This window comes from Mixophyes fleayi, chromosome 6 (assembly GCF_038048845.1).
Source record: "Mixophyes fleayi isolate aMixFle1 chromosome 6, aMixFle1.hap1, whole genome shotgun sequence".
Lineage (NCBI taxonomy): Eukaryota > Metazoa > Chordata > Amphibia > Anura > Limnodynastidae > Mixophyes > Mixophyes fleayi.
The window spans coordinates 177,658,315-177,685,692 of record NC_134407.1 but is presented as its reverse complement, the minus strand read 5'-3'; the positions used below and the strand labels follow the sequence as shown (position 1 = coordinate 177,685,692).

General features: G+C 38.8%; 1 protein-coding gene across 1 annotated transcript in view; it reads right to left on the bottom strand.

Moving 5' to 3' along the window:
- The window catches only part of WNK4 (WNK lysine deficient protein kinase 4), a 161,546-nt gene continuing 134,168 nt past the window's right edge, over positions 1 to 27,378 (bottom strand). The window contains exons 16-21 of the mRNA XM_075177399.1: positions 20,360 to 20,435; positions 14,271 to 14,952; positions 12,155 to 12,357; positions 11,040 to 11,134; positions 8,964 to 9,023; positions 1 to 7,438 (exon numbers count right to left, since the gene is read on the bottom strand). Of these exons, the coding sequence (XP_075033500.1) occupies positions 7,436 to 7,438; positions 8,964 to 9,023; positions 11,040 to 11,134; positions 12,155 to 12,357; positions 14,271 to 14,952; positions 20,360 to 20,435 (1,119 nt within the window). The 3' untranslated portion in view covers positions 1 to 7,435. The remainder of the gene's footprint in view (positions 7,439 to 8,963; positions 9,024 to 11,039; positions 11,135 to 12,154; positions 12,358 to 14,270; positions 14,953 to 20,359; positions 20,436 to 27,378) is intronic.

Sequence of the window (27,378 nt, the reverse complement as noted above, 5' to 3'; positions counted from 1 at the left end):
TTAAAATAATTCATTTGTTTTTAATAAACATAATATTCCAATGTAAATGACCCAAAACATGTATATATATGTTTTATAATACAATACAATTTAAATCTATCCAGTTACAAGCATCTTTGCTACAAAAAAAACAAACATTCTACCTGTGCAAAAAAACATTGTCATCACATAGTCTGAACAGACGTACAGTATTTACCTATATATAAGATAACCTACAAGAGAAAAACGTTTTATATGTGATAAGAATGTTCATGTGTTTTCTTATGCACAGGTAAATACTGTGCATTCAGTAATCTGTTCTTGTTACTGCGCTAAAGTTGTGCTGTTAATATTGGATCATTCACAGCAGTAAAAAGTGAAGCTTCTTTGTCAGTCGTGGGTGAAATTCCAGTTGTCACCGTGCACATTTTTCAGTCTGTGGCTACAACAGCTCTAACCGGTACAGTGATAGAAGTTCATGTCTAAGCAAATCCCTGTGCAGTGACCACTTCTAATATGCTTCAGAAATGCAAATGCCCATAGGGATAACTGACACCTACTTTTACCTCATGAAAATTGCAGTCTCGTATGACTACAGACAAACAGTAGAAGAAAGGAGAATGTTTATTCGTTTGTTTTTTTTATTTTGTCTTAAACATTTCTCCATTTAACACATAGTCCAATTCCTACAGGCAACAGTAAGGAACATTTAATATTGTGCAAAAGCTCAGTGCATGTGCTATTTTGTGATGTCCTGTGGCTACTTTTGCGCAAATTAATTTTTTTTTTTTTTTTTAAACAGCATATGTATTTGTGGTTCAAGATGGCAGAGTATGTATTGGGGCCCATCCACCTCACTCCTGTTGGGAGTGAAGTGGATCAGTAGAGTTCTAAGCTAAGTTTTTTACTAAAGTAGAAAAACAAGATGTTATTTTGCAGGATGGGATTACTTAAATGTGATCCCTGTGTTACAAACAGGAGCAGATTTATTTTTCTCACCGGATGGAACTTAATTCTAGGGCTAGTCAGAGGTGCTAGAAACCCAATCTCATCGCTATACTGTAAATGGCATATGTTTATACATTCCATTTGCACTACTGTGGGAAAGTACACTTTGAGCAATGTAATAAAACCACACAAAAGTCATGTGATATCCCCAAACTAGGAGCAGATAGATTTTATGGATGTATTCCCAAAGACGTGGAAGTGGGTGTGTCCCTTGTAATGCGCTTGGTAGAAAAGTAGGTGGGTCTGTATATTCTGCAATTTGTAAATGAGCATTATTGTTCCAAGTTAAGTATAGAAATGGTTATCTGTTATTTTTTGTTTTTAATCCCAATATTCTTTACCTAACCTTTTTAGTTTCCCAATAAAAATAGTGTAGATGTTTTTGAATAGCATGTTGGGCATTCATTCACAATGCCCAGGGCAGCATCAACTTTATATACAGCCATGGTCTTGCAAAGATCAATGATAACTATGATCACCTTCTCCCAATGTTAATGAGAGAATGTAACTGATTCACAGACAGAGAGAGAGAAGCTGATGGAGGAATGAAGTTAATATAATACCTCAATATTCAGGCTTATTAGTAACTAAAAAAAAGTGTTCAAATTTACAGTACAGTTCACCAAATTCTCAAGGAAGTTTTTCAACATTTTGAGTATAATATCAAATGTAACTGCTGAGGTAAAACAGTGAATGAAAAATGTTTCTACAGTTTTTCCCCTTAACTTACTCTACTGCAAATTGGTCCAAAATTGTTTTTACTACTATTAGAGGGTCATGTGATGTGAGACTGTTCCATTTAAATTGTGTAGTAATGTTACTAGTTATATATGTCTATTTTACCATTTAATGGCTTCATTTCTTAAATGTTAAGTGATATTTCAGAACAGCTCTTTATAGAAAACGGAGTTCTGTGGGTCAGCACGGTAGCTAAGTGGTTAGCACTTCTGCCTCACAGCACTGGGGTCACGAGTTCAGTTCCCAACCATGGCCTTATCTGTGTGGAGTTTGTATGTTCTCCCCGTGTTTGCGTGGGTTTCCTCCGGGTGCTCCGGTTTCCTCCCACACTCCAAAAACATACTAGTAGGTTAATTGGCTGCTATCAAAATTGACCCTAGTCTCTCTCTCTGTCTGTGTGCACGTTAGGGAATTTAGACTGTAAGCTCCAATGGGGAAGGGACTGATGTGAATGAGTTCTCTGTACAGCGCTGCGGAATCAGTGGCGCTATATAAATAAATGGTGATGATGATGTGGGTATCTTTAGTTCAGAGACATTGTACCTAAATCATGACAGAAAATGTACAAATGAAAATCTTTTATATAAAAAACAAAAACTAAATTAGAGTGGTTTAAGTATATTGGTGTTCTCTTACTATTATGGATGTTAACTATGATGGATTCAATACTTTTAAGTGATCCTCATAGAATCATGATATGGGCAGGACAATTGCAGAATGCTGGTTAGTGTATTTGTCTCGGCTGTGAACAGATAAACGTGTGGGGGATCCCTCAATGTACAAGTGTATATAAAAAGCAAATAGTACAGAAACTAAACCATATATAACTGTGGTCTCTGCAAATAAGGGATCAAGCTAGACCAGCCTTCATCATCATCATTTATTTATATAGCGCCACTAATTACGCAGTGCTGTACAGAGAACTCATTCACATCAGTCCCTGCCCGATTGGAGCTTACAGTCTAAATTCCCTAATATAGACACACACTCACACAGCCTTGTCGTCTTCCTTGTCAATTGCCTGCACTAATTAGGTCAAAAATAAAACTGTCACAATTTTAAGCTACCCACACACATTACAATAGTATACAAAGTAATCACAATTTTTTATTGTATGTAAATTGTATCAATTGCCTACAATTTCCCCACACATAGTACACTGATTTTTGCATCTAAAAAAAAACAAAAACGATTTTCCTTGGCAGAACACGCACAATGCATCTCGTCCTTCTACTTTAAATGGCATACCATTTGCACCTTCCATTTGCACTGTGGGAAAGTGTTTTGGGAAGGACATATTGAGCAATGTATTAAAAACACAAAAGTGACATATAATAAAGTCACACAGTACACACAAAACTATTCAATTGCATTAAGACAAACAATGTCCAATTTATCCAATCTGAATTCTATACAGTTTAATTGCATCATTTTCAGTGATTTTGATTACATATAGTCCACATACAGTGATGTCTGTACAATTTACTCAGAATCAATCAAATTGTATCAACAAATTGTAATGTTTATGTGGGCAGGTACCGGCTTCATATTTATATTGATAAGAATGATTCAAGTATAGGCAGTTGCTGATAGGGCTTCCGTAAAGGGATGAGAAGATACTAATCATACATGTCCTTAAATTAGCACAGGCAGCCATTTTTTATCATGTCATTGGATGTACTGAATTAACAAAGCTCTATGTTTTGTGAATTGCACAATTACTGTTTTCACATGAGACAAATTGCATAGTCTGTTACCTTTGAATCTTTATAAGAAAGTTGCCTATGCATATTTTAGGCTTAGTAGTTAGTATAATAGGGATCCATTGGCTACAAACAGGACCCAAATTACTATTAAGCAAAATATGCTTATGGCTAAGAGTGTCAGTGTACTTTCTCCGAACACTAAGGGCCTGATTCATCAAGGAAAGTAAAGCAAAAAAAATAATTAGTAACTTTGCACCTTGGCAAAACCATGTTGCATTGGAGGGGGAGCTAAATTTAAAATGGGACAGATTTATAGTTGGGGTAGGGCATGTCATAGATCAACTTTACATTTCAGTGTACAATTAAAGCTATCAAGTATTTGTGTGCTACATGAAAAAACAACTAGTATTTAACTGTGCAAAATAATAAACTAATTTGCACCCCTTGCATTTTAACTTTGTTTTGTCCAGGAGAAAACTCTCATTATTTGCTTTACTTACCTCAATGAATCAAGCCCTAAATCTTTAAGTTTGTATCAGCAAATTAAAATGAAATGTGTGTAAACAAAGATCCACTGGTGTGAGCTCAACTAATGAGGTGGACAGTGTCGCTATATGGTGCTAGAGGATGTTTTGTGGAAATGTATTTTCAGGGCTTAGGTGCCAATATTTATGTGCTTACAAGCTCCAAGTGTGCAAATCCCGCTGTGGTGCCATTTCTCGAGATTAATTGCCTGACAAGAAAAATTCTACATTGTCCAAGACTGTATATGTTTTGAAATGTGTTGTATTGGTAGGGCACGCCTTTCTCAACTCCCATTTTCAAAGCATCATTTCAATAAACAGCTCGTGCAAACTGCGAATATTCCCAGGACACACCTGCAAGGCTGGTGTGCATTGCATAGGCGTAGAACATTTATTTCAGCAGAGGCTTTATTGATTATCCATCCCAATCAGGGATTCATTTATTATGTGTCATGTAAATGCACTTCATTGGATTTGTGATGACAGAAGTACAACAATGAGGCCGATAATGTATAAATTACAACTGCATTTACAGTTTTGAGGACCACGTGTTAATCCTGGACTGTTTTTATGCTCACCTATGATTTATGTTGTCTTGGACGCTTGTTTGCTAGATAATTTAATATGTTAATCATAGCAATGATATTTCTATATTATATTATAGCCTATACAGACTAATCTCCCAACTTTTTTTCCCATTGTCCCCATTGTGCGTGTAGATATTTGGACAAATGCCTCCCCAATGAGTTTGTTTTATAATAACTACCTATATATTGTCCCTGATTGAGATGGGTATGAAGATAAATTTTTCTTTCTCTTCAAATTACTTGCAGTTGTGACACACCAATGTGGCAGCAGACATATGGTACAATTTTCTGATGGAAAAACTAGCACAAATAGCAAAAATGTTTCATAAATTAGCTAAATTCGGACTGCTGTACAATGTCAAATAAAATCATGTCACAAATCCATCAACACAGTGCAAAACGAACCAAATATTAATAATTTTGTCAAAAATATATATTTTGCGTGGATAAGAAAAGGAAAGCAGGCTGTGGGCTAAGGTAAAGCTGAACCTCAAGGACAGGTGCATTTCCAAAGCTAGGCATAGTCACTGCGGGCATTGTGAGAGGGAGAAGAAAGCAGCATACTTTTCCATTGCAATACGGGACATTTACTCGGAGTGAAAAAAATTCTGTATTGTCTGCATAATGTACTGAATTACACTGGAAAAGAGTGAGGTCTTCTCTTTATTTGTTTTGCATTGAATTTTGCTGAGTAAAACATTGATTGTTACATGTCTGATAGAATTCAAAAGATTTTGCTTTGTAAAACACTGTAATATGATAATCAGCCAAGAGCTAAATTATCATAAAGCAATCTATGGATGTTATGTAAAGAGCACCTGTCATATGCATACATAGAAGCGGCCATTTTGTGGGCTGAACCAATATTGGTAAACTGCAGCTTAACGATTCACTAAAAGCCAGTACCGTTATAAATATTAGTCACAATGCACCCACGGTGTTGTCATTGCATTTTAATGAATTGATATGTTGTATTTACATGAATATTGGTTCATCCCACAAAATGGCAGCCCTTCTCTTTTTTAGCACACGTGCTCACTCTCCCAGAATGTCTGGTAGACTCGCAAATTCCAAGTAGGTCTCCCAGACTCCCGGGAGAGCAGGCCATTCTTCTGCATCCCACTTCCTAGCAAAGTGAGCAATATGCAGGCCTCCATAACACAATTCACAGCAAATCACATTATTTTGCTTTGTAGGTGACAAGTACAAGTAAACACCCCCCCCCCCCCGACACATGTAGAATAAGCAATATGGCAACACCTGCTCATAAAAATGTAAATAAACAAAAACATCTCCTGTATAATTACTTCTGTTTGTGTTTTACTGAACATAGAAAAATAAAGTGAAATTAATCCTATATATAGGATATTTTGATGACAATATCATTGCATTCTATCTGCTAGTACTCTTTAGCACATCTTAATAAATTGATCATATATAATATATTTTTTATTTCATAAAGTAATGGTGGACTGACTGGTTTTTCTGTTTTGCCATGTTCATCTCATCCACTGTTCTGTCAAAAGGCACGCACATGTAGATTTCAGAGACATATGTACAGTGACGTGTGAACGGAGATCAAACATGATGGTGCCATCAGGACCATAGAGTGCAAATGTGCAGTAACCCATAACAACCAATCAGCCGTTGGCTCTGATCTAGTATAAGTCAATAAAAGCAAAGATCTGATTGGTTCCTGCACATTCCCCCTTTTATGATGAATAACTCCCACAGAAAGATAGCACTTCCGGTCTACACAAAACTAGACACTGCTCAAAAACTAATTGGAGGTTAGATTCAGGGTTACTGGTGGTCATATTTTTGAATGATTAACTACCATATATGAGAATCAACATGATTAGTTTTGTGAAATGTCCTGTGTACTGCATGTTCCACAATGTGAATACAATAAAAAGGAATAATTATGGTGGCCAGTATAAAATTCTATATGTATATATTTTTGTATATTAAAAACCAAAAAGTTACCCAATATAATTTCACATTACATTATACAGTGCTGCTTTCTTATAGCTATACAAAGAAGCAAGCAACATATTTTCAAGGACTTCTCCAATATTTGGTATGGGTCTTGAAGCAGCGTACATACATAACATTAATTTAAGTCACTGCTGGTTCCTCATAGACATATCCTGACAGACCAGGTTTAAAGCACACTACTTGATTTTTTTTTTTTATGAGGACAACAGTTTAACATACCTCTCCTATTTCACATTCATGGAATATTATCTACAACGGCCTCATTCACATCTTCCACATTCAACTTTGACTAAAACTCATATTGTATTGCTATAGCTTTATAATATAATGCACATTCATTGTTGACCATGGCTTCAAGCAAAAAAGCCAAATGGCCAAAAAGTGTTGGCGGGTGACTTTCCAGATTTTTTTTTCTGAAGAAGTCCAAAGTGCATGGTCATGTGACTCACAGTCTTAAAAGAGAGAACATTTAACCAAAGCCAACAAGATGTTCTAGTATTGTCTAGTTAACACTATGCATCACAATGGCTTCTCCTACTACAGACTAATAATTATGTTAGGAACCCCTTTATCCTCTTGGAAACAGGAACAGAACTAGCTGAGACACAAAAAGATGGAGACTTCCATTATCAAATAGAAAATCCTAATAAGCAGTCACTGAGACGGCAATGGTCCATGCCACCCATCTGTTGGATAGCGTCTACCGAGCCAGGAGTCTGATCCTTTGTTCTGCAACGTGCACAATTAGCTCTTTGATCCTCCACAGCAATCAAAATACGTAACGAGTCTGAAGCATCGAGAGCGTCACTTAGGAGAAGACAGAAGCAAAGGTCCACTGAGGTAGTCCGTTTCTTTTTTTCTATTTATCTTCAAGTTTTTATTTTCTTTGAAGGCTTTACTAAGGAAAATAAAACATTAGACTTGTAACAATGGTGACATAACTGGACTTCATTAACAAGTGAATGCCACTGACACAGCATTACTATTCTATATATATAATGTTCTAAAGTCAATGCAAAATATGGAACAAATGGCACATGGGGTTCTTTCTCAGATGAGTATTTTATTACTGCGGTATGGAGAACAAACAAGCCTATAGTAAGACACAAGTGAGGGTAAGCGGGGCCAAAGCCGTTAACACTCTTCATTTAAAAAAAAAAAAAAAAGAGGGTTGGCATAAGAGGTGGGAAATCGTATTGTATACCATTTGTGTGCATGCAGCTGTAAAACTGATTTGAGCACCAGGCTCTGAAACGGGAAGTATTTATAGCTATGATTATGCTGAAAGAAAAAGTTGCAGAGAGCTCGCTGTGCTACTTCTCCATGCCTTCCCATAAAAGCCTGGCACGTAAAACATTTTGGGGCATATTTAACAAGTAATGATAGTGTACTATCGTGCACTTACCGTGGAAATCAGGTCCCTCTGTGTCCTCTGCATATTTAATAAAGGTGCATCGCAGCAGATATCGTGGATATCTGCTGCTATGCACTCCTCTTCGTTTGTGGGAGCAGTCACCATTCTACAGTATGGAGACTGCTGGCCGCAATCTAACAAGTTCCGAAAAAAGCTGAAGCTGGCGTACATTAACATAATTGAAAGTTTTCAGTGCTGTCAGCTCTGCTCCGAAGAGCAGAGCTGGACAGCGCATGTGTGGAGGGATCACATGATCCCTCCCTGTCACTCACCGCTCTCGCTCTGCAACTATAGTTGCAGAGACAGAGCGAAGATGTCTGTGCGCATGTGCAGTTCCAGTGTGAAGACAAATGAAGAGGACCTGGAGGACATCGCGTTCCGAAGAGGCGGGGTAAGTGTGATTTTTTTTTTTATCACAGAAACAGCAGTTTTTCGGAACTGCTGTTTCTGTGGTCCGTTTTTATTAAATTTGAGAAATAGTTCAATCCTTATCCATGCGATAAGGATTGATAACTATTTTTAAATTTTGCCGATGATTGATAAATGTGCCCCTTTGTGTGATATCGATATCATCCTATAAATATGTTTTACTTTCCCACGTTTCCTATAGTCCATAGGCTTTATCAATGCTACAGAGGTTATGGATTTCCGATGTTTGGATTAAACTATCCCTTTACTATGTTACGTCCTGCTGGGCTGTTTCAATCAGCTAACCGTTTCAGGTAGCAGAAGACCCCAGATGATATTATCACACCCGCAAACTCTTCCAAAAATGTGGATTGCGTTGCTCCACAGTAAAAATCTTTTATCTGGCACTGATATACTTGTGATTTGGGGTACCTCTGTTTTTATGGCATATTACGGTTTACATTTAGGTGATAGTTGGTCTTAATAGTTCTGACTAATGTATTGACAGCTGGATGTGAAATTGGGTAATTACATGCTTGAAAAACCTGTTTCTCATGAAATAAACTGGAAATATGTATAGTTTATTTAACCTTAAGCTTACCTTTACTTTTCCTTTATCATCCTGATCACATGCTTCATTGTGAAATCCTCCAGTAGTTATCTGATACAGAAAAAGATGCATGAAAAAGGCAGACTTACTCTAAGGACAAATGTTTAGTCACGTGTGAAAAGGCTCTTGGGGCTACATGTACTAAAGGGCTATTTGATGAAATTGCCTGTTTTCGGCGTTTACAAAACTCCCGGATTTACTAAAGGCCAAACTGCCTGATATCCACAGTTCAACAAAGCACCACGTTGCCATACAAATCACCGATTTTTAACATGATCCAAATACAAACAGTCACATTTACGAAGCTTCTATTTTCATTATATTAAGGGGCAAAATGATTATTTATGTTGGGGGCACCATTTGTGGCTACAGGTGGGCAGCACAGTGGCTTACAGCACTGGGGTCATGAGTTCAATTCCCGACCATGGCCTTATTTGTGTGGAGTTTGTATGTTCTCCCCGTGTTTGCGTGGGTTTTCTCCAGGTGCTCCGGTTTCCTCCCACACACCAAAAACATACTAATAGGTTAATTGGCTGCTATTAAATTGCCCTTAGTATGTCTTGGTCTGTGTGTGTATGTTAGGGAGTTTAGACTGTAAGCTCCAATGGGGCAGGGACTGATGTGAGTGAGTTCTCTGTACAGCACTGCGGAATTAGTGGCGCTATATAAATAAATAAAAATATAAAGAAAAATAAAGATAAAAATAGATGATGAAAGGTACATACTGGCTGCAGTAGTGCTACATGTGTGCAGTATAAATGGTGCCCCCATCATAAATAAAAATTGCCCCATTAGAAATCAATTATTTTTGTCCCCTTAATATTATACAATAATATTACCACCTTTAATATAATAAAAAATTACATTTACCTCATAAGTAATTTATAAATTACTTTTGTCCCAATAATCAATAAATAATAATTACCCCGTAATTCATAATTCAGTGGTGAATCCTTATGTGGTAAATGGCAAGATTGGTCAAACAGCTTATTTGAGCTTTCTAGCCAATCAAAAGCAGGTTTTGACGTTTTGAATCCACCACTCATCGCCAGTCATTTAACATCCTGGTCTCAAACCGCCCTATAGTAAATACGTTTTTTTCGAGCACCAAACCCCCAGAAAATTTCTAGATTTCTAGTAAATCTATCCCTAAGTCTCCCACTACAATATATCTTAAAACCAGTTACCACATTTCCTGTGTACAACCAGGAACATATAATAAAGACAATGTTCATCCTTTAGTCGATTATACAGCACTGACAATGTGAACGTAATGAATTAGTTATCTATTTCTTCAAATATCCAGCATTTTCATTGTGTTTCATGAAGATAAGTGTTGCTTAAAGCACTTTAAACTAACAATTTATCCATTCTATAGTTACAATATATATTGCTATTAAAATCCCTTTTGTCTGAGAAATATTATCTTTAAAGTCATTGCTTGTTAAAGTGTAGCTGTCCCTTACACACAGTGGAGACATTTGGTTGCTGAGCCAATATTCATGTAAGTGCAGCCTATAGATTTTTTTAAATTGAACATGGCGCACAAGGGGATACGCTGAATATTTGTTCATCCCACAAAATGGGCGTCTCTAATGTGTGTCACAAGTACCAAGTATGTGACAAAGTGGCACTGTTATTTTGATGTCTCGATGAAATATTAATTTAATAAAGTAATATTACTGTACCCATATTATTATTATTATTTGTATTTATGCAAACAGAAAATGGTCTTTTTTTGCAGAATAGTGTATTCTATTGATGGTTTATAGAAAAAAACAATGCATAAGATAAGGGAAAGCACAATTTTCCATTAAAACTTACACTACTATGTTAACTATACTAATATGTCAACTACTTTCCTCAATAAAAAGTGGGATAGGGTTATTAATTATTTAGTGTGAGAAGATTAAACTAAATGTGGCCCTGCCTCTATAGCATTAACATCAATAAGATGTAATGGGTAATGCGGCTTAAAAATATTATCCGATAGCGGATTTAAACTACTTCTAATGACTTTATACTACCACGCGGAAACATCAGACTGTCAGTAAATTGCATACTCACCATTCGTGTGACATCTCCTGAAAATGTGACCCCTTTGTTTTGACGCTGTTCCTGTGAGCCTGTACTGCTCCCACCGAGTGAATTCTTCCTAATTCCTATGCACATGAAATGAATACCATTACTCTAAGGTTAGTATATATCAGAGAAAATAAGATGCCATTTTTATACTGTTTTCCAAAATTGCAAGAAGCAGCTAAAGCTCTCGACCGTTCCATGCATCTGCCCAAATGCACTCACACTAGTCCAGTAAAACACCTAGACATGAGGGTCACCATATTAGATATTTGTTTCTGTTCAAGGAAATCACAAACTCAGGCACTGAGAAATTTAAGTTAATAAGGGTAAAAAATGTTAATATATATATATATATAAAAGGTAAAGGCTGCTGTCTAGGAGACTGCCAACATGTCATCTTAAAGAGATTTACTATCTATAAAGAAACAAAATATGGATCTCATAAACCCCTATTTGATTAATTAATAAACTTCAGGAACACAAATGGCAGAAGAAAGCCACAAAGTTTAAAACTAATTTATCAAAAATATGTATAAAATCATCATCTATTTTTATAGTACCACTAATTCTGCAGCGCTGTACAGAGAACACACTCACATCAGTCCCTGCACCATTGGAGCTTACAGTCTAAATTCCTGAAGATACACACACAGAGAGAGGCTAAGGTCAATTTGATAGCAGCCAATTAACCTAACAGTATGTTTTTGGAGTGTGGGAGGAAACCCATGCAAACACGGGGAGAACATACAAACTCCACACAGATAAGGCCATGGTCGGGAATTGAACTCACAACCCCAGTGATGCAAGGCAGAAATGCTAACCACTAAGCCACTGTGCTACCCCTCTGATTAATGAAAGATGAATTTTAGGTTATAATGTATAGCACAAATTATAACCTAAAATTTATTCATTGATCAAATAGGGGTTTATGAGCCGTGTCTTTTCTTTCTTTTTTATATTTTGTTTCTGTTTAGATAGGTATTAAAGAATATCATCACTTGAATCTAGTTTTTATAATTAGATAATTTCCTATGTCTAATGGTTACGGTGGCTCTTACCCCCTGGGTTATAACCTGTGAGCATCCTCTTAGGCTGCTTACCAGTTGCTGGTATAAGCTCTAGTCTCTGCAAGCTGTTCCTTCTTGACGGGTTGAAGCTGCCCTTAGATAAGCGCCTCTGCCGGCTGGACAGCATGGCTGCTGGAGACACTATCCCCGGGGGAGGTACTTTTCCCATCTTATAATACAGCTCTTCAATCTCTTTCTTCTGCAGTGCTTGTAACACCTGCACTTCCGACATGTGTCTATACAGCAAAATAGTAAGGTGGTTCCTTTTCAGTAGGACTCATTATCTAATTTACACAAACAAAATGCAATAAAACCCAAAAAACCTTAGGTGTTAAAGTATGACTATTTGCTATTGCTGGCTTAGGAGATGTACAAATACTGTATGTACAAATACATTTTATGTTCCTGTGAATTAAAAAGGTAACAATGGAGCGCACAGACAGTAATAGCAACAGCACCACACATGTTCATAATCATAAACAAAAACAGTATGTGCATGAACAGTTACATACTCTGCAAATCCCTACAATAGCTCATTACCTCCAGAATTCAATTCAAGTTAATTAAGCTGGGCATACACTACAGGAAATTACTGCAGATGCGATTGCTGTAATGATTTTTCCAACAACTGGAAGTCCCGATGATCGTGCAGATTCATTCATACACTATTTACCATCAGAACTGTGCTCTTCATGTCTCATAGACATCTGCTGAATAGATCCTGACTCTGTACATGCTAAAGCAGGGGACGACTGGCAAATTTTAGACCGGGGGGGCAAGACTAGACTCACCAGCCTATTAGGAACATTTTAATGGAAAAAAAATGCAGGGGGCCCAGTGACCCAGCCCAAGGTAGCCCACTATGGGACCAACCCCCCTGCCGCCAGCCCATGCTCTATAGATATCTGCCTACATTGCTGGTCGTGAGTGCGTACACACTTCTACATTTGCCCGACATTGATCCATCATTGGTAGAGATTTTTAATTAGTTTGTAAAGTCGAAATGATACGATGTGCTTTGGTACGATAAAACATATTAGTTGGAATGTATACAGTAATGCGATATCAGACCTAACAGTCATTCGTGTGATTGGCACGATAATTGGTTGAAAAACATTGTGTACCCAGCTTTACCCTCACCAACCCCTCCCTTTCATACATCTCTGACCTAGTCACAACATACACTCCCTCTTCTGTACCCTTAGATCTAACCATGACCTGTACCTCATTCTCTCTCTGAGAGCCAGAGAGATAACCAACACCCCTGCCTCAATCTTGGAGGAGCTAGTTATTTTAGGACTCCGTAGCAAGATTCTGTAAGCAGCAACCAAGGGTAAAAAAAAACCACATATACAAATGGGGTTTTAACAAACACCACCCCCAGCTACACCCCCCTGCTGCTATGGTAGTTTTGCCTATGCTCCTGCAAGACATCTCCTGTGCCAGACTCCAACCTTTAAGTGCTTTTTACAAATCAACCTCGTCACTATAGCCTATCTTACCCCCACCTATATACAGCCCCCTCTACATGTTCTACCACATACAGTTCCATGTCCTCTCCGGCTCCCACTAGCTCCTATTGTCTCAGAATTGCCTTCACACTGTAGACTATAAGCTTGCACAAGTAGGGCCCTCTTTTCTAACCTTTGACTCGTGTCTGCAGCTCCATCGTCAATGTCATATGTACATGTTCTGCTTTTATGTGCATTTTGTACTTTATGTGATCTGTAACTGACTGTCCAGCAGGAGATTTGCGGAGCCTTACAAATAAATTATTACTATAAATTACAAATAAAGCAATGCATGTGTAATAAGAAAACTGTTTTACCGCCTATCATAATTCACCATTGTAGCATACTGCTCCCTTTTCCTGTTACACTCATTGGCACCAATACCCACTGATGACAAACTCTGGGATCTGAGAAGAACACTGATCTGATGCTACAGAGAAACCATATATGATGGAATAACTTGGGTGCTAAGGCTCAGCAGTATAGGAGTCAAAACAATAACATTATATAGAAATTATAAATGATAAGAAATAATATACGTTATATGTTAGTGACAAATATGGTAAAAGTCAGAAAACATTTGCTTTAGTATAAAATCACAGCAGTATTTTTACAGACACAGTAACAGTGAAATTTACTTTTGTCTAAGCTGCTGCAGCTCCTCAAATATCTCCTCGTCTTCACTCTCTGTGTCATCGCTGCTGAGATAGGTGATACCCCTCGTGTAGTGCAACCAGACCTGAACTGTGGAAATCTGTTGAGGTGTCTTCTCCAAGTTCTCCTCACTACTAGAAGACTTGTAGTCTACATCCTTCACATCAGAAGCTGCTGAAACACTAGTAATGTCCACAGTCTTTTCCCCATTCATAATACTACCATTTTGGTTATGGACGTCGTTATTGGCATTTTTTTGGCAGTCATATTCTGTTATAGAGTTGTTGTTGTTGAAGACACAAGCACGGGTATCTGGTATATCTACATTGTTGTCCACTGGGGTAAAGCCATCCCTATCGTCACAACATTCTCCGTGCTCGCCTTGGCTGTTAGCGTCAGATTCCGAGCAGCTGAGCTGTCTGTTATCCCACACTGCCGTGTCCATGCTGACATTGGGTGTAAGTCTCTCAGGTTCCGAGAAATTCCCCTCCGTACCCTCATCTGTGCTAATGTCCGTATCGGAGGATGCTGTTTCATACTGCTCAGGGGTGGTGTCTGATCTTTGGGACAGCTCAGGGCTACTGTTTACATTCCATGCTGTATTGCTGCCAGCGGGATCCTCCGCAGCTGTCACTTGAAATCTCCCTACAACTTTTGGTTGAGTATCTATGAATTGACCAAAAGGGAAACAAAGTGAAAATTCAATATATCAATGCACTCTTTGGAACATTATTTATAGGAAATATGAAGCAGGTAACAAATGTGGGGAATTTACAAAATGGTGGTAGATTTAATACTGATTAAGTCACACTACTCACATACAAATGTTTATAGTAGTTTGCATAATGCATCAGTGTTCTCCCCCAGAAAGTGTTGCCAACCGGGTGGCATTAAGAAGTAGCCGGGTGGAGGCAGTTGTAATACTTTGTTATAATGAAAATGTTGGAGGTTATTGCCCACACCTGCCAGGACTGGTCAGACTGGTGGTCAGTGGTCTAACACACACTGCTGGCTGTAGTGCTCACACAGTGCCTGTTATACTAGGAGAAACAATGGTTTGCTCTATTATAATAGGACTCTATTGGGCTCCAAGAGCCGGGTGGCAAGTAAAACTAGCCGGGTAGAGCACCTGGGAAATAAGGCATGAGAGGAGTATTTTTCTTGCAACTTCAGGCCATAGGATGTTCAGAAACACACCTGAGAATGGCCCACATAAAACTGGAAGCATAAACTGCATTTAAGCTAGAGGAATATTCCACAAACATACGTAATTGCTGTTTTTGCTGCATTTTAATTTTTTTTTGTGTTGTAATTGTACAGCTTGGCACCAAGTTGATCTAACACACTGAAAGTTCCAATGATGTGATTGGCTTGTCTACTTGTGACAGGCTGGTCTACACTGTGAACAACCTAATGCTCCACTTGGCTACAGGCTGGTTTTGCTACATAAATGTGCTACCGCTTTTATTGGTTACAGGTTTAGTCTAGCCCTATGAATAAACTAATGCTCTAATTCAGTGATTCTTAAACCTGGTCCTCAGGACCCCTAACAGTGCATGTTTTCCATATCTCCTTGCTTTAGCACAGGTGTATTCATTACTGACTGACACATTGTAACAGATCCACAGGTGGTATAATTTCTCTTTTCACCTGGAAAACATGGACTGTTAGGGGTCCTGAGGACTGGGTTTGAGAAACACTGAGAAACATAAATTAATCTAATCCTTTGAATGTCCTAATGACATTAATATTCACTACAGGTAGTATTAAATTAAGTATGTCAATGTTTTAATTTTCTGATTCCATACAGGTTGGTCTACTTCTGTAACTGTTCTAATGCTCTGACTGACTACAAGTTGGTCTAGTTTTTAAATGTTTTAATGCTCAGATTGACTGCAATTTGGACTAGCTCTGTGAAAATTTTAATGCACCAGTTAGTTACAGCATGGTGTGATCATTTTAATGCACTAACTGGCTACAGGTTGGTTTAGTCCCCAGCTGCTATAAATTGCTTACACACCTACAACTCTGACAAAATAGCGACAAAATTCAGTAGGTGCTTATACTGCCTATTTGTAAAGTATAGGTATTACTAAGGCCTGTGTATCCAATAGGCTGACAAGGTTGCAGCTTAGGGCGCGAGGGTGGAAAATTGTGACAGGGAAATTTATTTTAAAATATAAGAGAATAGTTGTTCTCCAAAGTGAAAGGAAAACATGAAAGTGTAGTAAGGTTTTAAACTTGATGTATTGCCATGGTAAAGGCTGAAGACAATGAGTCATCCTTGGGCAGGAGCTTGAGGACAAGCGTTTAGGAGAGACAAGGACGGCGACAGGTGCAGGCGAGATGGCCCCTTCACATCGTCACCCTTAGTAGCACTCATTCATGCCTCGTTCTGCTTTAAAAAAGCCAAGTGGAGCTAAGTTTAGAAAACATGGGAACATAAACATTGATTGGGGGAATTAGCCAGACTTTAAATTACGGATAAGTTCATTTTTACCTACAGTGTATTAGCCTGGCTTTGAAGTCAACAAGGCGCTATGAGCATATTGGCCTACAGAAGCACACCCAGGGGGGGTTTCCTAGTCCCCAGAAACCCCTGTCCTCCCTGGGGTGCCGATGCTTGTAGTGACTGGCCCTTGGATCAATTCCCCTGCTGTGTGAATACAGCACTGTATGATCTGCAGTCTGTTCCCGCCCCTTTCTCCCAACCAGCTGGCATGTGTGTGATGCAGGAGGCAGAAGAAGATAAGAGAGTCTGTGTGTGTGACAGTTTGTCTGTTACTGTCTGTGTGTTTGTGTATGTGACAATTTACATTTCTGTGTGTTTGACCCTGTGTGTTTGTGTATGTGTGAGTCTGTGTATGTGACAGTTTACTTGTGTGTGTTTGTGTATGTGTGACTCTGTGCTTGTCTATGTATGTGACAGTTTACATGTCTCTGTGTTTGATCCTGGATGTGTTCGCGAGTGTGACCCTATCCTGCCTAATTTGGGACAGATAGGAAATATGCATTTGTGATATAGTCTGACTGTTCTAGTTAGATAATTACCAGCTGAAACAGGCCACAAAACTCTAAAAATTGCTAATCAGCTTGTGCCAAAAACCCATTTCATCATTATTTTCTAAGAGGCCACAAACACTGAATATCATTACATTAGCATACAGAACAGTATATCACCTAAAAGTACAATACATACAGACCACCTATTCTGAGTAGCAAAGTGATTTTAATGTCTGTACAGTATAACATTTGACCATGTCTGAAGAATTCAGCTTGTGTGATACAGCAATGATAAACAAACAAGCATCTTATATAGGATTTTACATAAGAATACTCAGTAAGCAGGGTTTGTTACTAAAGGAACATACACAGCACATGACGTTTATGTCAAAGAGCAATGTTGTAAAGCGTACAGGAGCATGCTGATATGTGTTCAGTTTCAAGAATGATTCTCTGTATGCAGCATTTATGCTTAACAGCATAGAAGCATTTAGTTATATGTATAACGGGAATAATGTACAATAATCTTTCAGGACGTATGATGTTTGTCCACATTCACTATGAGTGCAGTGTGTCACTTTGCTTATCACTTATTATAATTATAACTGTTTTTTTATTCAGTTCTTAGTGTCATGTATTTAGCTGCACACTAGACATAGCAAGGCATATGCATTTTGATGGACCAATGGAATGTTGTAAATGTTGTAAAAATATAGCCACTTCCCCACACATGCCGGTCACGCTCACTGGTGGCGTGGCGTGGAAACCCCCCTCCTCAAATCCTGCGTTTGCCTCTGGCCTAGGGTGGCCTGAACCTTTAATAGTAATACAACTGTCCTCACCCTCTCTTTGTCATACTCGTAAATACCTTCTTTAGGCAAAATGTAAATGAGCTGTTAGTGTAGGCAGAAGTTCCTGTGACACTGAAGTCATGTGATCATTCAGAGCCAATGGATTGGAACTGGCAGCTTGATGATGGCACATGATGTTTCTGAGGCACATACTGAGTGTAACACCCCCCAAGTGGTGTTCTAGTAAAACCCTGGACTTCAGTGAATACAGGAGGGGTCACCTAGAGGGTAAACTAGAAGTTTATAAAAAGTTACATAAACTGGTTACCATGGTGATAACCCAGCCCAGCCTGTGAGACTGAGTGAAAGGAAGGAGGGGCTGTCATTAAGGGGGGATAGAGAAGAGAGAGACAGGAGGAGAGAGAGAGGAGAGAGATGATGTGAGAAGCTGGGACATCCCAGGCTCCCCCAGCATTCCCTGGAAGTCTGAGCATGGTGACTGCACCAGGGCAAGGAATGTGTGCCCTGGATGAGGGGGGGAACTCCATGTCACTATAGAGAACCCAAGATAGAGGGGGACACTTCACATGGAAGAGACCCTGCAGGAGGGTAGCTACACAGAGGCATGGTAGCTGTATTGTCAGATCCTGAGGCTGAGAGTACACAGAGTGAAGTGTCAGAGCACAGGAGACATTTATCCCCGCAGAGGAGGGATGAGCTGCAGTTGAGAGGTAAACAGCGTGTGTCAGAGCTGCAGGGAAAAGAAGCTGCCTGCCTGTTAGCATCCATGTGAGTGCCCCTGCAGAGGAGGGTGATCTGCAGTGAGTATGGAGTGTAAGAGACCTATGATTTATGTTATTTAACATCTGGATAACATTAAGAACTGTGCAGGAGGAGTAATAAGATATTTGCAACCATATTCGTATTGCTCATTAAGAATTGTGCTGGAGAGAGTAAGGAGATGTATATATTACTCTTTATTTCTGCAACCATTATGATTATCGTGCTGGAGGAAGAGGAGTGTAAATAAAAGTTCAGTTTATCATAGAGATGGTCTGGCGCCCAAATTATTGTGACTTCTATTACACTGCACCAAAGTGACATCCCCTGTGTCCCACTAACTACAAAGAAACACCTGCATGTGCAGGGACCCCCTGATCATTAACACCCATGCCCATCAGCTAGCCAGGGCTTGAGAAGGAGGTGCACTGTGTAACCTTTGCACCCCATAATACACACAGTGACAGGGGGTTACATGAGCATGCTCCTGCTACTGCACGGGCTATTCCCACACTCATGTATACCTATAGCTGGTTAATGTGCATTTCTATGTAGGTTACAGATACATTTCAAATAGATTTTCTATAACACGAAGCTGACTAATTCCTATGCACCTGTATACTGTAAAAACTGCAGACACCGAGCATGAATGTGAACTAATAGCAGTGTAAGCAATGCACTTACATATTTACATAGCTTATTTGGCAACTGTGTCTATTCCTATCATCTTCTCTTATTACTTCACCAACCCTGGTGACAACATGTGCCCCATTTCATTTAATGCTTTACTTTGTACCCTCCAACTCTTTCAATACCTAATCTTATATGGCACTTAGCCTCTATAACAGTGTTGGCTAACCTGTGACACTCCAGGTGTTGTGAAACTACAAGTCCCAGCATGCTTCGCCAATATATAGCAGCTTATTGCTGGAAGGGTATGCTGGGACTTGTAGTTTCACAACACGTTGAGTGTCACAGGTTAGCCAACACTGCTCTATAGCAAACATTACATATTATCTCCTTTAAAGAGAACATGATTATGGACAAGTGTGGATACCATGGCTATTTATTGAATCAGAAAATCAAGGGCGTAACTCCTCTGGATAATATGTCTCATCCCTTTATTATGATGATAGCAAACCACATCCCCCTTAACAATTTACTATTTAATGTTACTAAGAAAAACCTCCAGTCTAAGTTTTCAAGTTCAGAAATCAAAATGGAATCTCCCTACTTATGAAAAAATTCCCTGTAGAAACCCCCCCTCCTTATTTTTCTAATCCCCCCACCTTGTCCTCTCTCCATATTTGTAATATTGGTACTCAACAAACCACAGCTCACAATCAAATTTAACATCAGATATATTGAACAGCTATTGTCCTAGATCCCACTTATTGGCTAATAGTATCATAATAGCATAGAAGTATAATATGCATAGATCACGCTACTGACATAAGAATAAAGATATATACAGATATTATAGAATACACTAAACTTACCACCAGAAATGGCACTTGATGGCAGAGGGTTCGGTGGAGGTGATTGAGGTTCACAATCAAAAACCATGAGTTGTACCTTGAAAAATAAAAACAATGGAATTAGCCTCCATTCTTATAAATCTTGAATTATTATGAAAAGGAAATTCTATGCTAGAATTATAGATGCAAAAGAAGGAATGAACTGTGAGCTAGAGTGAAAGCTCCTATATTTATTCAATAACTATTTACTATATACGGTTATTTTGCACTGAACACGATACTGTACCAAGATATGGTGAGAAAAGATGGCTTCCCAAATAAACCACAACACTGTGTTCTCTTTGCATTAGCTACCTTATAAACATCTTGGAACTGTAAAGTGAGATTTTGTGAGCTGAGTCAATATTCATAAGAATGCTTCCTATACAGCCTATTACTTCACTAAGACCAGAGACATTACAAAGTGATTCAGTGATGTAAATGCCTCCTAGCGAATGGAGAGGCTGCATTATTGCGAATATCGGTTCAGCTTACAAAATAGCTGCCTCTACTCAGGGGTGGGTCCAGAGGGGGGGCTTACCTAGTAGACGCCCAGAATCCCCCTACAAAAGCTGTTCCCAAAGTGTGCGTCGCGGCTCCCAGGGGTGCCGTGGCCAGGAAAAAACAAAAACAAAAAAAACTTACCAATCCGACATCCTCCTCCCTCATCACTGAATGTCGGGCGTGACATCATCACGTCCGACATATTGAGTGAGGAGTGGCAGGAGACAGGAGGATGCTGGGTCCCAGGCGCCGCCGGATTGGTAAGAAGACAGAAGAGAAGACAGAAGAAATAGAAGAAAGAAGCCCAAGTATGGTAAGTAAAGAAACGGAGGGGAAATGGTGATAGGAAACAGGAATGGAGGGGCATAAGAATGAAGGAGGGGCACAGAGTGTGAGGGTGAAGAGGCACAGAGAGAGGATGTAGGGGCACAGTGTGATCATAAGGGGGCACAGTGTGATGATTTTTGTACATGTTGTTTTATTTTATTTGATCTTATTCCTCTTAATATTAGCTGTAAATTATTATTTGACAAAAATATAATTGAAAAAAATACATACAATTATTCTTTCCCCTTGGTTTTATGTGTATTATTTCTGTCCTGACCTAAATACTACTTCTGTTATTTTGACCCAACTACTTATAAAACGGGACTACTCAGTAATTATTTTGGAGGGGTGCCTTGAAAATATTATGGAGACTCTAAGGGTGCCAGCGAACTGAAAAAGTTTGGGAACCACTGCCCTACAACATTATTTTTGTCCAGGTTTTTACATACATGAAGCAAATGTGACTGCAGCACAGTCTCCTCGGAGCGCTGTCTGAGGACACCGAGGAAACACCAGACAGACGTGTCAGCGTGCCAACCAGCAGAAAGTTGCTTATGATCACAACACTCAAATTAGACTATTGCCCCAGAATTCCGGGAACATAGGTTGGCGCTCGGGTGCATCAACCAAATATGCTTGGAGCCTGTTAAGAGTTAAGTAGGGAACAGTGTAGTGAGGATAGCTATGGACAATGGAAGAAGAAGGAAAGGAATAGTAATGGAAGATAAATGCGGGGTGGTGGGTGTTAATGTGCTTGTGCAAACACTGGATCTTCCTTTCCCAGGGCACAAAAATATCTAGCTACACATCCATGTTCCACGTCTTACGATACGATATTGATAGAACCACTAAACTGCCCTCCCCCCGAAACAGAAAATATGCACTATTCAACCTTACAGTAATTAGGCTTATCTGAATTCTCCAGTGCACAGTAACTGCATTTAGGGTTGGCAGTGCTGGGAAGTAGAACGAGACCTTCAATGAATTCAATTGCCATCAGAAAGACTTTAATCTTCAAATTGGACATAGTAATCTCTTCTCATTTTCCTTTCATTTCTTATAGATTGTTCAAGAGTAGAGTCCGCAATGCATGAATGTATTTTTCTTTTATCCTGAACTGTTATTCCTCCTGAATATGTTGTTATATCTTGTGAATAACACTTTTATCATTTTCCCATTTGACCACTAGGTGTCATAAACACGTCAAAGATTTTCTTAGTCTTAATTAATGCAATGTTTAACAATGAATCAGCTTTTACTGATTTTACTCTCGTTTTGAAATTGGATCATTCCAAAAGACTTTCTTTTTGCTATTTCTGTTTGTTTGGTTCTGTATTTTGAATAATATTATTTACAATCAATGATGGCCTTTTTGCAGATGTCATGGATAAAAGACACATAAGATAATTTTGACTTTATTTGGGTAAAAAGGACAGTGGTCAAGTGGCATAAACTGTAAATTATTAAAAACTTTGAGTATTTTCATCCCATAAGATAGGAAGAATTTGTGTTAGGGTAGGTTGGTTGTGGATGGGAGCTATTTTGGCAATCCTGTTTGACCATGGGTTTTTGGTAAAACAGTAATTAAGATGTAGGACATTAAAAATTCTAACTCCAATCATAACACACAGCCAAAACATATCAGCTATATGTTAAAAATCACGTTATATCATATTATACCTTACACTTTCCAGGCATGCATGATCATGTCTATGAATCTACACACTGTTCATTGCAAACGTCTATGGAAGATATGCATAGTGATGCAAAATATAGTGGCTGGTGGCATTACTGCTATGATTGTAGTAAGTTGTCATAACTGCATTACATGCTGCCATACATCAAAGCTTCCTTAAGCTATTGTCACCCTTTCCATTACTGTCACCTGTAGCTGGGAAATACTCATTTGAGAGGAACCCAGAAGTAAGAATAATTATAATAGAATGAAAATGCAGAGATTAAATGCTACATTACAAATGGCAGGGATTCTAGTTTGGTAAAATCGTCACAGTTGTATTTACTATGACAATTGTTTAAATGGCAACAAAATCTAATTTAATATTTCTAATAAGAAAAAAAAAAAGTTGCAAACATTGCTATACAGATAAAGCACTTATATAAAATAGTTCATGATTGACGTCGATTTCATCCACTAGTAATAGGAATAGGAAATGTGGCTGGTTCTCAAGTAACTGACTTGAATACTAGTGAGGTTTAGCATCCAGTAGTTTCTTCAAAGCCTGGATTAAGCCTTCTCCCCAGAGATAGAAAAACATAAGCTTACGTTTCCATTGCGTGCTTTTTATAGGGAACTAGTTTGGCCTAGAGAGCTATGTAGTTGCATGTTGGAGTATTTCCAGTACCATGGACATCTGTTGTCCTTGCATGTAATTTATGTCGTTTTTCTTCATTGAGAGACATGGGGTAATAAAACATTTTCATAAATCGAGTTGATTATACGAGCGACATGGCTGAGGTCTCTCGCACCTCAATGACTAAATCCTAGTGAATGTTTAGATCACAGCGTCATGAATATTGGTTTAGTCCAAAAACGTAAACATTCCCTTTTAGAACCTTTTCAAATGAGTCAATCGGCTGTAGCCTAAATACTAGATAAAGCGAACAGACAGATTGGATGAAAAGTCTGCTGTGAAGTTTATACATCAAACTACATAGGCACCAAGTGTGGAGCTAGGTAATCTAACCACCAGTTCTCTTAACAACCTTTGAACCATTTGCACACACTCAGCCACTAATCCTCAGAAAGATCTCTAGCTCTTCAATGACATTTTCCCATACACCTTAGAATTTAATCAATAGCACTTGAGTTGATATTTGTTAAATCCACATAATCTGGGTGTGTGTAAAACCACTTTATAATCTTACATGGCGGAACATTGTTCTTTGTCTACTAACATTAAAACAGTAGTTGCTTGCAGCTCTAATAAAGTGCAGCAGAGGTCAGTCTAGAAGATGGTCAAAAGTGCATTTAGATCATAACAAAATAATATGGCTTAGGAAGGGGAAAGGGCAACTACAAAAAAGTAGAACAGCTTTTATTGACGATGGAGTATTTGCTTCGGGTCACAAGCCTCATTGGGGTCCTGAATTAGGATTAGATTCCAGTATAAGGCCAGTATTTATCGCTGTATAATAATTTGAGATTTCTACCTCCTAAAAAAGTTTTATTTAAAATACCCTCATTTGGAATGTTTAGGTAACCAACTTTTCGTTTGCACTACAACACAATGCTGTGATGGAATTGCATAGGACAGGCAAAAACATCAAATATGTGATTAATGTCCCATGAACAAATGTCCAATCTGCATGTATATTATAACAGAGAAAAAATATAATTCTGCCCTTTTCTATATTTCCTTTGTATTTAACTAATGTAATTTTAATGTAAATATTATTAATATCTAAACAAGTAGGATGCTGCTTGCAGAATGCACCACTCAGTAGAGATGCCGTTGCAGATCTTCTCTTTGCCATAAATCCATTTATTTCCTCTCATAGTTTGGTCAATCTTGGTCAAGGTGGTAAATGTCTCACAATACAATAGCTTGGTAAGATGCTTTAGTGGTAAAGAGTATTTGTGACATCATGGAGGAGTCGAGTGGTGGTGGAATACATAACTGGTGGCATGGCCAGGTCCTATAAGCACTAGAGAGCAATCGAAAAGTTGGCAAACAACTCCTAGCTTTGCTCATACCAGACTATGGTTAGCATATGCAGTCCCCTGTGCTCAGCACTATTAAGCAAAAGCACTTGAAGTTGGAGTCTCTTTAAAGGAACTCTAACCCTACATGTTATTTTACATTTGTATGTGTTTAGACTTCGTATTCATTTGTGAATTTATAAAAAAGTGTTTTATTATAGGGCGTTACCTAGATTCTATGATAGTTTGCTTGCAGAGCTTACCATTAGGTACAGATGCCATTGTTTGTCTCTCACCATAATCCTATTCTCAGTGCTCCCTTTTCAATCTTCTTGAGATTTGATAATCCTCTCACAATATGACAGAATGGGGTGTGTGGTTCAGTGACAAGGTATATTTGGAATATCATTGACGTGGGGAAAGACAGAATTGGGAATGGAGCCAGATCTGGAAAGGATCGAAAATCACTAGTGGACAGAGAAAAGGCAGATGCAACCCCCTGAGTTTCTTCATGGCAACAGACGGATAACAATTATATGTCTAGTATCCCGTGTGCTAAGCACAATTAATGGACTACTACATTTAAAACCGTAGTTTAAAGAGGCACATTTCCACTCCATTACAGACAGCTACAATTCCTCTCAAATCTTTTAAGCAGAAAAAAAGTGAGACTGAGTTGCTGCAACCCTGCTCCTGTGTATGAATCAACAGATCCACACAGTGCATTTCTGAAAAGTAAGTCTGTTTACATGTCAGTCACACTGTGTCTAGTTAGAGAAGCACCTTCCTCCTAACATGGCAGCCTGCTGCAGAGGAGTGAACTAGAGTATGGTGAACATATTTAGTTATGCATAACTCCCAACTGTGCCGATTTGAGGGTTCTGGTTTTGACATCCAGATCGGGACAGCTTTGTCCCATGGGATAGAAAGATAGGAGGCTTGCATCATTGAATGGGTTCTTTTAGAAGTGAGGAAGGGGGCCAAGGTCGATCCAGTGCATTGGAAGCACTGGACATGTCCCCATGACCATGTCCCTCCTCATGCTGGAAGCACTAGACTGGCCCCCATGACCACGCCCCTCCTCATGTTGGAAGCACTGTAGTGACCCCCATTGCCACGCCCCTCCTCATGTTGGAAGCACTGGACTGGCCCCCATGACCACGCCCCTCCTCATGTTGGAAGCACTGGACTGACCCTCATGACCACACCCCTCCTCATGCTTGAAGCACTGGACTGGCCACCATGACCACATCCCTCCTCGTGTTGGAAGCACTGGACTGACCCTCATGACCACGCCCCTCCTCATGTTGGAAGCACTGGACTGACCCTCATAACCACGCCCCTCCTCATGTTGGAAGCACTGGACTGACCCTCACGACCACGCCCCTCCTCATGTTGGAAGCACTGGACTGACCCTCATGACCACGCCCCTCCTCATGTTGGAAGCACTGGACTGACCCTCATGACCACGCCCCTCATTATGTTAGAAGCAATGGACTGACCCTCCTGACCACGCCCCTCCTCATGTTGGAAGCACTGGACTGGCCCCCATGACCACGTCCCTTCTCATGTTGGAAGCACTGGACGGACTCTCATGACCACGTCCCTCCTCATGCTCCCGTTTGTCCTGATTTCCCTACTTAAAAAGTTGATTATGTATAAACACTCCAGTTATTTTGTGTATATTATTCAGCTTAGTAAATACACAACCTTTATTTATTAATATAAAATAGTGACTTTTCTTCCCCTTTAAGCAAAGAATGTGCCTGAGGTAACAGTCCTTTAAAGAACGTATTAATTACATAAATTATTTGGCTGACTAAAATCAGCTTTTTCCTTTTATTCTCAATACAAAACAAGGATCAGAAGCAACTTCATTCTAGGTTTTATTCATAAAATGAATTATCCAAAAAGTAAAAAATAAACTTAAAATGAGATGTTTGTTAATTCAGGTGTCACAATGACATCAAATTCAGAATGGATGTTAAGAAAGAATAAACAAGTAACTTTCATTTTCAGTACACGATGATCAGGAAAAGATATGTAAAAAACCCCCCAGCTATTTAAATGCTGATACAAATAAAAGTACATTAAACGGCAAAATCAGTTCATATGCCCAATGAGAGTGTCCCTAAGCACATAATAAGCAGCAACCAGATACCAATTTGTATTATACCGTTTACTATTAGTTCCAGCTTACTTCCAATTTGGCTTCCATGTTTAACTTCTTTATTACAATTGATACCCACAAACACCAAATACCTAACTTTCCAGGCTACCAGCAAACACTAAGGAAAAAGATAGATACACCCATCTGTAATAAGTTGCTGTTTTAAACAAGCTATAACAAACAAATCTTACAATAAAGGAGGAAGGAGCTGTGGACCGAATGTGAGGCTCGGAGGTCGCCTATTACCCATTACTGGTTTAATGACTGTGACAATTTTACTTTAATATAACTTATTTTTGGTAGTCTTTTGGCTTGTGTTTGCATGTTATGTATGTTCTC